Source organism: Aegilops tauschii, chromosome 5, assembly GCF_002575655.3.
Source record: "Aegilops tauschii subsp. strangulata cultivar AL8/78 chromosome 5, Aet v6.0, whole genome shotgun sequence".
NCBI classification, from domain to species: Eukaryota; Viridiplantae; Streptophyta; class Magnoliopsida; order Poales; family Poaceae; genus Aegilops; species Aegilops tauschii.
The window spans coordinates 533,330,923-533,342,888 of NC_053039.3; the positions used below are offsets into that span (position 1 = coordinate 533,330,923).

Below are 11,966 nucleotides of genomic sequence, written 5' to 3' on the forward strand. Positions count from 1 at the left end.
TAATTTTTAAAATATCTCCTGCTTATGCTTCATGACGTGTAACATTATTGTTAGTCATGTTTTGCCATGTACAAAATAGTCTGTCTTGCTCGCTTCACTGTTGTAACTATATTTTTTCCCTAGTCATGTGTACTTGTAGAAACATTTCAGGATGAAGTGACATCAACACAAAGATCCGCGAGAAGTGCGGCATGGCCATTACCGAATGATTATGGATTGAAATTGAAATGTGTTGATGTTCTCGAGCATCAACTAGAGGTGGCAAGACAACGTGTACATGATTCTCAACATACAATCAAAAAGTTGAGACTGGACATGCATGTATTAGATGCAGAAGTCAAAAAAATGAAACAAGACACTGAGGTAACCACGAAGGAATTGGAGATTTTGCAGGCTGAAATTTGGGCTATCTGAATCCGGCCAATCCTATTTTTTGAAGAGATTATAGTTCAAATGATAAGTTCTGTTGATGCGTGTCCATGATGTATGAGCTTTATTTGTCCAGTGTATGTAATTTGCTGTTTGTGTACGCTCTATTATCATTGGTGCCGAACTATAATGCCCGGTGGGTATATTCGGCTGTAATTTCTTTATTGTATAGTATAGGATTATTCTACGTTTCTATGCCTTAGTCTTTTTATTGTATAGTGTATGTTTTTAGAGGCGATAGTATAGAGTAGGATAATTCTTGAATATGCTATATCGTTGAAACGGGGGCCAACACGCCCAAACATTTCCTGGACGCCATACAAACAAACAAACATGTGTAGTCAAAGCGGGCCTTAATTGGGATGGTCAAAATAATATTAAGTGGATCCCAAATGATGTGGCCCACCGTAACTACGGCTCTTAGCAGGCCGTTAACAGGCCAAAAGCTCGATAGGGCCGTATAAATGGAAATGGCCCACGGGCCTCTAGCAGGCTGAAATAGATGTCAATTTTGTCTCGGCCCTTTTACTTTATGGGCCATTAAGAGCCCGAAAGTGTTATGGGGCAGAGGAGGCCCAATTTGCAAACTAGGCTTTTAAGAGGCCGAAAGTCACGTTGGGCTAAAATGATGCCCTGCGGAACGTGGGCCCCTAATGGACCTAAAGTCAAAGGCCCAACTGTTGTGTGGGTCGTTAACAGGCCGGGAGACAAAATGGGCTAGGAGTTGGCCCATTTACCGAGTGGGCCGAGGACAGACCTAAAGTCACAGCGGGCTAGAATTGGCCCAACTGCAGAATGGGCCGAGAAAAGGCCGAAAGACGTTCCAGGTAGTTAACGGGTTGGAACTGACGATGGGCTGCTAACAGGCCGAAAGAAGCTCGGGCCGCAATTGGGCCCAAAGACATAGTGGGCCGTTAACGGGATAAAACTGACGATGGGCTGGAAATTGTCAAATCTAGAATGGGCCTTTGATGGGCTGATTCTGTGTAACTTGTATGGGCCATGCTTGTAAATGGGCCTGACTCAAGTAGGCCGCTAATGGGCCGGCCCGCTTATTTTGACAGGCCCGGCCTTTTAACCTGAATGGGCCACTGTTGGGCCGGTTCACGTGTCGACATATCATAGGTGCATCACGCCTATTGGATGAGTGACACCTGTGCCAACGCGGAGCTGACATGTGGTTCCGTCGGCCAATGAGAATTTTACACGGAGAAAATCGGCATTGGTCGTGGCTGTTAGCGGGTTATCGGATCCAAAACCGGACCCGATAGCTTAACGGCGACCCGTTACGGTGGATGCCACGTGTCGGTCACCCTTAACGAAAGCACTTCCATGACGCGACATTTATCGTCATGGAAGTGAACACTTCTGTGATGATAATTTTGGTAATGTCATGGAACACTTCTACGACAACACAGGTATGACTATCTTGATTCTGTCATAAAATAGTCATGGATATACATGCATGCAGAAAACGTGACCTACTATGACAAACACGTATCATCATGGAAGTGTATTTTTTAGTGTCCTTTGCAGCGTATTCGTCCGACCCACACTCCTTATACTCATGTCCAATTCTGCCACAGAACTTACAAAACGAGCAAGTTTCTCATATCTTACAGCAAAAACCTGCATCTCCTTTCCTCTGATAATACTTGCATGGCCTCACGGACATCATGCTTCACCCTAATTTTCACATAGCACCTCTGGAATTACCCGAGAGCCAGTACTCCAAAATTTCACCAGCCTTACGAATCATCTTTTCCACGATATCTTCACTACAATATCCATCAAGTAATTTGTGGATTTGCAGCCAAATTGGCATATGAACAGTCTGTGTATCTTCAGCTCGGCTAAGGCCATCATATGGATGTAGCAGCACGGCCCAAAATCTGAACAACCACGGACCCTGATGCATAATACGCTCCCAATCTCCCATACATGATGCTTGCACAACGAACAGGTTGGCCCCAACCAGCCTAAATCTCACCTGCTGCGCTGTGTTCCAGGCTGCCCGCATCTTCTTGAAGAACGCCGCCTGGCTGAAACTTTTGTTTGTATGAACACTAGCAAGAGCCATCTAGCGGACGCGTTCTTTGATCTCTGGAATTTCCTCATCAATGACCAGATCATCGAATTCTTCCTCAGCTAGGTCAAGTTGCCCAGAAAATTCATCTAGTTCACATATACTGCCTCCACGAGATCCTCCGCCCATCGCCGACCGCGCGTCCGAGGGGAAGCCATCTCCGCTTCCGACTTGCAGAAGCCCTCGCTAGTCACCTGTGTCTCGATAGGACTCAGCGGCAATCGAAATCACTAAGAGGAAAGAAACCCTAGTCGCAGTCTAGGGGAGATTCGCCGAGTAGGGTAAACCCTGGTTAGGTGGCTACGTAATAATAATTTACCACTTCGACGCTATATAAAATGATAAAAATATCTACCATAATACTATTAAAATTTATCACTTAGGCGTTGTAGAACATGGTTTATTTGTACTCTCTCCGTTCCTAAATATTTGTCTTTTTGAGATTTCAAATGGAATATCACATACAGATGTATATAGACATATTTTAGAGTGTAGATTCACTCATTTTGCTCCGTACGTAGTCGCTTGTTGAAATCTTTAGAAAGACAAATATTTAGGAACGGAGGGAGTATTAGTTTAAATCTGACTCTACAATGTCAGTAAAATAAAAAGGAAAAGTAGTTTCATCAGAAGAGAATTTAGCTGTAAATCTTATTTCCATATGGATTATCATCCAATGCCAAAGCAAGGTCGTCTTCCATTAAACGATGCATCAAAATGAAATAATTTTTACGGTGTTTGACGGCATTTTCTCTTTATAACCGCTGATCTACAATTTTCAGAATTGGCGTCATACATCACGGAAGCAAAAGAGCAAAAATCTGTTTATATAATTTTGCCATATACAGTACAAGATGAGAATTGAAAATAATAATACAATAATTGATTGCGCTATACCTAACTGCTTGAGTTAATCACGGCAGAGTCTAACTTTTGTTTTTGAGACAATCACGGCAGAGTCTAACTACACACCATTCACAAAAAAGAGTCTAAGTACGCTAGGGCCTATGAGACTTAGGCCCAGTTCTTTTGCTAGAATCTGGGGATTCTCCCAGAATCCGACCCTTATCTAGCTTCTCCCTAAATCTTTGAGCCCCATTTGTTTTACAATTCTATCTAGTTAGGGTCTAATTAGACAGGATTGTAAAACAAATTGGGCTCAAAGATTCTGGGAGAAGCTGGGTAGGGGTCGGATTCTGAAAGAATCCCCAGATTCTGGTAAAAGAACTGGGCCTTAGTAGAGGCCGGTAGGCATCTCATGGGTCTATTCTTTTTCTTGTTTTTATACTTGAGACAAGGAGGGCCCAGTACGTGGCTTCTCATGGACCTTTCCTTTTCTCCATATTGCTTGAGATTAGGGGGTCCTAGTAATAAAATTGATACGTTTACCCTCCCCCCCCCCCCCCCCCCCCCCGCCCCGTCTTACACCATAATTTTTTATCCCTTGCAACACACAGACATACGTGTTAGTGCTCTTTCCGTTTCTTTATGTAAGCTGTATTTTTCCAGCACAATGAACAAGGCACGAGATTATAGAGAATTTAGAACGACATTACCCTTGCTAATTCATTGGTTAGTGGCAGGTAAATCCATTAGGCGAGGAAAGAAAGAGATACACGCAATCGAGAGAGATTCATTACTTCTTTTTTTCTAAAAGATAAGATACAAGTAATCGGGAGAGGGATACTTTACTTTTTTCCTGGAGGTGTAATAAAGGAATTACTAGGAGTTAGAAGAAATGCGTCTTATATTCTGAAATTTTATTAAAAAGTAAATACATCTTATACTATAAAGGAATGAAAGGAGTAGTTGATAAAATTATTACATCTTAAAAGACAAATCTGCACACAGATTTCTTTCCCAATAAGATAAGATAACATAACTACAATTCAAAAATAAATAAGTACTTAACTAAAGATACAGTAAATCATATATGAAGTACAAGTGATTTTCCCTCATTCATGAAGTGCCCCATTTGGAAATGGAGATGGGTGCGGCAGTATTGGGTCTGCACTTGCAGCGCCGTAAGATCTGAGGTGCTGTACAAACTCGTCGATGTACCTATCCTGGAGTTCCTTCTCCGCTACGACCGCTTGCATCTTCAGTGCGTTTGCCACAAAGCCCCTTCTTTCTTCTCCCTCAACCATGACGGCTCCGACGGCGCTCGCGACGCCATGGCGGTCGAACGACCCGTCGTCCTTGTCCCTCGCCACCTGCAACCCTACCTTCTTCGCTTCCATTTGCCGCGCGTTGGGCCCTTGGTCGCCCAAGATGGGCAGCATGACCAGTGGGTGCCCGAAGAGGAGCCCTTCGATCAGCGAGTTCAGGCCACAGTGCGTCAAGAACCCGCAGAAGGCCGCGTGCGCCAGGATGCTCATCTGGGGCACCCACCCCGTGGCCACCAGCCCGCGGTCGTGGGTGCGCTCCTCGAAGCCGGGCGGGAGAGGGTTGTCATCGGCGCCGATGGGCTTCCGGAGAGCCCAGAGGAAGCGCGTTCCGGCGAGCTCCAGGCCGAGGGCCAGCTCGCGCACCTGCTCCTCGCCCAGCGGCACCTCGCTCCCCAGCGCCACGTACACCACCGAGCCAGGCGGCTGTGCGTCCAGCCACCGCACGGTGGCATGGTCTTCTCCGTTGGTGCCGGCGGCACGGCGGCCTCCGTCAGGGGACGTGGATTTTTAGAACATCTGCACCCAGGCCCTGCTATCCTGGCTGTCCAATATTGCTTTAAGATCTGTGCAACACAACTAACTTTCTATATGAAATTTTCTCTTTTTTGCTTCTCTCACATAGAACATGTCTTGAAGTTCAAACCTTTGCAGCGTGGCAAAACTTTCTATCTAGAATCTAGGATAAATCTTTTAGAATTTTTTGTCAAACATAAATATACAAAATATGATTTTTTTTTAATCTAGAAAATCATAATTTGTATATTTATATTTGACCGAAAAATCTGAAAGATTTATCCTAGATTCTATATAGAAAACTTTGTCACGCTGCAAAGGTTTGAACTTCCAACATGTTTTATGCGAGAGAAACAAAAAAGAGAAATGCGTTTGCACGAATCGCGATGCGCAGAATGGATGGCTGGATAGGAAAGGCCTGGATGCAGGTGTTCTATTATATGTTTTCGCTCCGTCAGGTGACGGCGGCAGAAGGCCGAGGGGCAACACCGGCTTGCCGAGGAGCGTTGCTAACAGCGGGAAGGACTCGGGCTCCCACTCGACGCAGCTCCGGATGGCCATCAGCGTGCACCTCTTCTCTGTCAAGAGGCAGCGCTGGAGGCCGGACATACCCGACGACGTGCCATGCCCGGTGACAAACTGTGTCATCGCATTCCTCTCGTAACTGGGCACAGCGCGCCTGGCCGCGGCCGCCTGTTCAAACACAGAGGCAACGGCAGGGTTGGCCTCGGGGTGCTCCAATGGCGGGTGGGGCACGGCGGCGAGCATTGCAGCGGTCGGCAGAAGCGCCGCGCATGGCACCTGGCATCAATGCAGCTATATCTGAGACATGCATGGGATGGAACCAACAAGCAATTTAGCCGTGTTTGGTGGATTGGATCGAACCTTGTGCTCGAGGGCGGCGGCGGCAGCCCAGTGGTGGAAGCTGTCGGCAATGATCCAGTGAGGTCTCGTGGCCTCGTCGGCGCACACGGCGGCCAAGAACTCCGCGAAGGGCGCGGCGAGGCCGTCGAAGGCCTTCCAATGGAGCTCACGATCGGCGGCGGGGACGTCGTTGGTGGACTCCGCGCCGTCGGGCAGGCCGTCGACGCGCAGCAAGGGGAGCGCGACGAGGTCCACGCGCGGCGCCGCGGCGGGGCGCAGCGGCGGGAGGCGGGCGAGGTTGCGTGGCGTGGAGACGTAGGACATAAGGTGGCCCCGCAGCGCCAGGCGCTCGGCGAGCTCCAGGTACGGGAGCAGGTGACCGAAAGCGAGGTAGGGGCAGAGCACGATGCGCAGCGGCGGCAAGGACGCGGCGTCCATGGAGAGCTGAAGCTCGGCTTACCGGTGTTTGGCTCTTGGTGGTGCACTGGTTCTCACTGGTCACTGCTCAGCTGCTGACACCGCGGATAAATAAAGAGAAAACCATGCATGGGTGGCCGGTCGCTGAGATTTGGGTCTGGGTGCTCTCCTCCCGCCAACACGTGCGCTCACCTAAAACAGTGAGGCCATGTAGCAGCTGGCACGCTTAATGGAGCTCTCGTGCATGGTCCAGCCGTTCATTGTGGCACACAGAACATTGTATTGAGATTCAAAAAAAGAAGAAGTCATCTAACTAATAACTATGGACCCGAAGGTGTGAGGTAAACTATTCACACATCATCGGAGAGGCTATGATGTTGATGTAGAAGCCCTCCGTGATCGATGCCCCCTCCGGCGGAGCTCCGGAAATGGCCCAAGATGGGATCTCACGGGTACAGAAGGTTGCGGCGGTGGAATTAGGTTTTTGGATCCCTATCTGGTAGTTTGGGGGTACGTAGGTATATATAGGAGGAAGAAGTACGTCGGTGGAGCAATGTGGGGCCCACGAGGGTGGAGGGCGCGCCCTGGGGGGTGGCGCGCTCCCCTACCTCATGCCTTCCTGGTTGATGTCTTGACGTAGGGTCCAAGTCCTCGGGATCACGTTCGTTCCGAAAATCACGTTCCCGAAGGTTTCATTCCGTTTGGACTCCGTTTGATATTCTTTTTCTGCGAAACTCTGAAATAGGCAAAAAAACAGCAATTCTGGGCTGGGCCTCCGGTTAATAGGTTAGTCCCAAAAATAATATAAAAGTGTATAATAAAGCCCATTAATGTCCAAAACAGAATATAATATAGCATGGAACAAATTATAGATACGTTGGAGACGTATCAAGCATCCCCAAGCTTAATTCCTGCTCGTCCTCGAGTAGGTAAATGATAAAAACAGAATTTTTGATGTGGAATGCTACTTGGCATAATTTCAATGTAATTCTTCTTAATTGTGGTATGAATATTCAGATCCGAAAGATTCAAGATAAAAGTTCATATTGACATAAAAGTAATAATATTTCAAGCATACTAACTAAGCAATTATGTCCTCTCAAAATAACTTGGCCAAAGAAAGTTCATCCCTACAAAATCATATAGTTTAGTCATGCTCCATTTTCGTCACAGAATGCTCTCATCATGCACAACCCCGATGACAAGCCAACCAATTGTTTCATACTTTAGTAATCTCAAACTTTTTCAACCTTCACACAATACATGAGCGTGAGCCATTAATATAGCACTATGGGTGGAATAGAATAGAATGATGGGGGTTATGTGGAGAAGACAAAAAAGGAGAAAGTCTCACATCAACGCGGCTAATCAATGAGCTATGGAGATGCCCATCGATTGATGTTAATGCAAGGAATAGGGATTGCCATGCAACGGATGCACTAGAGCTATAAATGTATAAAAGCTCAACAAAAGAAACTAAGTGGGTGTGCATCCAACTTGCTTGCTCACGAAGACATAGGGCATTTGAGGAAGCCCATTGTTGGAATATACAAGCCAAGTTCTAAAATGAAAAATTCCCACTAGTATATGAAAGTGACAAAACAAGAGACTCTCTATCATGAAGATTATGGTGCTACTTTGAAGCACAAGTGTGGTAAAAGGATAGTAACATTGTCCCTTCTCTCATTTTATCTCATTTTTTTGGGCCTTCTTCTCTTTTTTTATGGCCTTTCTCCCATTTTTATATTTTTTTTCTCACTTGGGACAATGCTCTAAAAATGATGATCATCACACTTTTATTTATTTACAACTTAATGATTATAACTCGATACTAGAACAAAGTATGACTCTATGAATGCCTCCGGCGGTGTACATGGATATGCAATGAATCAAAAGTGACATGTATGAAAGAATTATGAATGGTGGCTTTGCCACAAATACTATGTCAACTGCATGATCATGCAAAGCAATATGACAATGATGAACGTGTCATGATAAACGACACGGTGGAAAGTTGCATGGCAATATATTTCGGAATGGCTATGGAAATGCCATAATAGGTAGGTATGGTGGCTGTTTTGAGGAAGATATAAGGAGGTTTATGTGTGAAAGAGCGTATCATATCACGGGGTTTGGATGCACAGGCGAAGTTTCACTACTAGGGAAAGGGCTATAGATGGAATGGCCACTAATGGCGCACCAGACATGTGGTGCGCCATTGCTATGTAGCAGTGGCGCACCGTGTGCTGGTGCGCCATTAGTGTGAAATACACTAATGGCGCACCAGACACGCGGTGCGCCATTAGTAACAATTTTTTTTTGCCAGACATACTAATGGCGCACCAGGACATAGTGCGCCATTACTAGTTGTAACTAGTAATGGCGCACCAGCAACATAGTGCGCCACTAAAATATTTTTTTTAATTTTTACTTTTTTGCAAAACTACTAATGGCGCACCTGGGGCAGTGCGCCATTACTAGTTTAAGCTAGTAATGGCGCACTGCTCCCCCGTGCGCCATTAGTGTTTTTTTGCAAAACTACTAATGGCGCACCACCAGCAGGTGCGCCATTAGTAACTAGGGGTACTAATGGCGCATTATGTGGTGGTGCGCCATTAGTAACCTGGGACGAGGTAGATATTTTGGACAGCCACACCTACCCACTCACTTTCCCCACTTCATTCTCTCCTCCCTCCTCCAAGCTTGTCTCGGCTGCCTCCTCCTCCTCACCTCATTTGCACCATAAATTCATCCAAATTACGTGGTTAAAGCCCCTTTTTTTGATAGGTAAGTAAGGGGGAAGCTATCTTTATGTTGTTCTCCCTCCAACAACGTGCACATGCACTTTTTATGTCCTAACTAGATCTATGTATGTTTGTGGTGTTGCATATATGTTTGTGTTTGCAGGTACCGGTATTTGAAATGCGATAGTTGCCAATATTTTGCCGGAATGTTGATTCATTTCCGTTTCGGCGAGAATTTTGGCACTATGCATTCTTTTTGGTCCTATTTTTAGGGAAAGTCATGCCAAATTTTTTCTTGGTTCTAAAATATCTTTTTGCTCTACCCCGCAGGTGACCATGGTCCGCACGATGACCGAAGGCATCGTGAATAGGTTTTTGAGCTCCGCGAAGGCCGAGATGCTTGAAAAGAACGAGACGGAGATAAGATGTCTGTGTCGAAGATGCAAGCTGAAGAGCCTTATTGCGGACCCGGATTCCGGGCAGGTGCGGGACCACCTGCTCTTGCGTGGTTTCATGGATGGCTATCGGTGGCAAGGTGATGAAGATGACTATGAAGTCGTCCATGGGGGTCGGGCAAGAAATGAGGATGGGCAGCAAGACAAGCACCGCGGCTCGGGCGGACGAGAAGACGAAGAATCTCCAGGACATGATCACGACGGTGATGCTGTACACAGTCATCATGTAGAAGATGCCGGACATGATGATGAGGAAGATGCGGGAGCAGACGAAGGGCATGATCATGAAGATGAAGATGCCGGCGGAGTAGACGACGATGGACCATCGATGGGCTGGGTGCAGGACCCTCATATTCAAGAGCTGCTTCTCAAGCAGACGGATAACGCAAGAGCTGCCGCCCGAGAGAAAGCCAAGCTGGATCAACTGGAGATAGACGCGGTTACTCCATTGTATGAAGGATGCAGGCCCGAGGATACCCACGTGAAAGTAACGCTCATGGCTCTGGAGATGAAGGTAAAGCACAAAATGACCGACGCATGCTTCGACGAGAACATGTCATTCTGGCACGAACGTCTTCCCAAGGGGAACAAGTGCCCGACCAGTTTCGAGGAGGCGAAGAAAATCATGTGTCCTCTGGATTTACCGCACGTGAAATACCATGTGTGCATGAACAATTGCATCATTTATCGGGACGAGCACGCGGAGTCTACCATATGTCCGGTGTGCGGCGTCACTCGATACAAGAAGAGGAAGAAAGCTCCTCGAAAAGTGGTGTGGTACTTTCCGATCACTCCTCGTCTGCAGCGGTATTTTGCGGACCCTAAGGTAGCAAAGCTCCTGCGTTGGCACGCGGATAGGGAGGAGAAGAAGCGAGAAGATGACGCAAATGATCCGGAGATAAATAAAAAAGACAAGATGCTGAGTCACCCTAAGGATGGGAGCCAGTGGCAAGCGTTGAACTTCGAACACCCAGAATTTGGGAATGATCCAAGGAACATCGTGCTGGGCGCGAGCACCGATGGAGTCAATCCATTTGGCAGCCAGAGAAGCACACATAGCACCTGGCCTGTGTTTGTGTGGATGTACAACCTTCCCCCCTGGTTGTGCATGAAGAGGAAGTACATTCACATGAGTATGCTAATTGAAGAGCCGAAACAACCAGGGAACGACATCAATCTGTATCTGGGGCTGCTGGAAGAGGAGCTAGACACGCTGTGGAAAACGCCAGCCAATACGTGGGACGCCGCAGAGAAAGAATATTTCCCTATGAGAGTCGCACTGCTCACGACGGTGCACGACTATCTCGGTTTCGGATATCTCGCGGGGCAGGTGGTCCACGGATTTTCTGGATGTGTCAGGTGCATGGATGACACAACGTATCGCCAGCTAGATAGAGATCCCGGGTCTTCGAAAACCGTGTTCATGGGACATCGAAGGTGGCTTCGTGACGATGACCCGTGGAGGAAACGCAAGGATCTGTTCGATGGTGAAACCGAACCCCGAAGACGCCCGCGTACGAGGAGCGGCGAGGAAATAGACGAGCTGTTGAAAAATTGGAAAGATTGCCCACTGCCGGGAAAGAAAGCGAAAGGCGCCAGAGCCACTGCTGAAGGTATGGAAAACAAGGTCTGTTTTCTGGGACTTGCCGTACCGGAAGATCCACCGTGTGCCTCACAGCCTTGATGTCATGCATATGACGAAGAATGTGTGCGAGAGTCTGCTTGGTACCTTGCTCAACATGCCAGAGAGGACCAAAGATGGGCCGAAAGCAAGGGCAGACTTGAAATCAATGGGCATCAGGGAGGAGCTTCACGCTAATGATGATGATGATGATGAGGCGAAGCAGGACACGGAAAAGTCGTCGCAAAGGCAAAAAGGCCAAGAAGACCGGAAATGACTTCCCTCCCGCGTGCTTCACTCTAAGTCAGGAGGAGATCGATCAGTTTTTCACCTGCCTCGTAGGAGTAAAACTTCCTTACGGTTACGCGGGGAAGATAAGCAGATACCTAGACTCAGTGAAGCAGAAGTTGAGCGGGATGAAGTCTCACGACTGTCACATGCTGATGACGCAGATACTTCCAGTTGCAATCCGTGGGATCATGGACGCGCACGTCCGTGAAACGCTATTTGGCCTATGCAACTTTTTCGACGTCATCTCTCGGAAGTCGGTTGGCGTGAGGCAACTCAGAAGGCTACAGGAAGAGATCGTGGTGATACTATGCGAGCTTGAGATGTACTTCCCTCCCGCATTCTTCGACATTATGGTGCATCTGCTGGTCCATATCGTGG

General features: G+C 47.3%; 1 protein-coding gene across 1 annotated transcript; it reads right to left on the bottom strand.

The window, feature by feature from the left end:
• Positions 1 to 4,470: 4,470 nt before the first annotated feature.
• LOC109731763 (UDP-glycosyltransferase 91C1-like) lies at positions 4,471 to 6,498 on the bottom strand. The gene is made up of 3 exons (XM_020290940.1): positions 6,082 to 6,498; positions 5,661 to 5,997; positions 4,471 to 5,183 (listed from the first exon to the last, which is right to left on the bottom strand). Exons 1-3 carry the CDS (start codon positions 6,496 to 6,498, stop codon positions 4,471 to 4,473), a joined length of 1,467 nt encoding a protein of 488 aa, XP_020146529.1.
• Between the last annotated feature and the right edge of the window lie 5,468 nt (positions 6,499 to 11,966).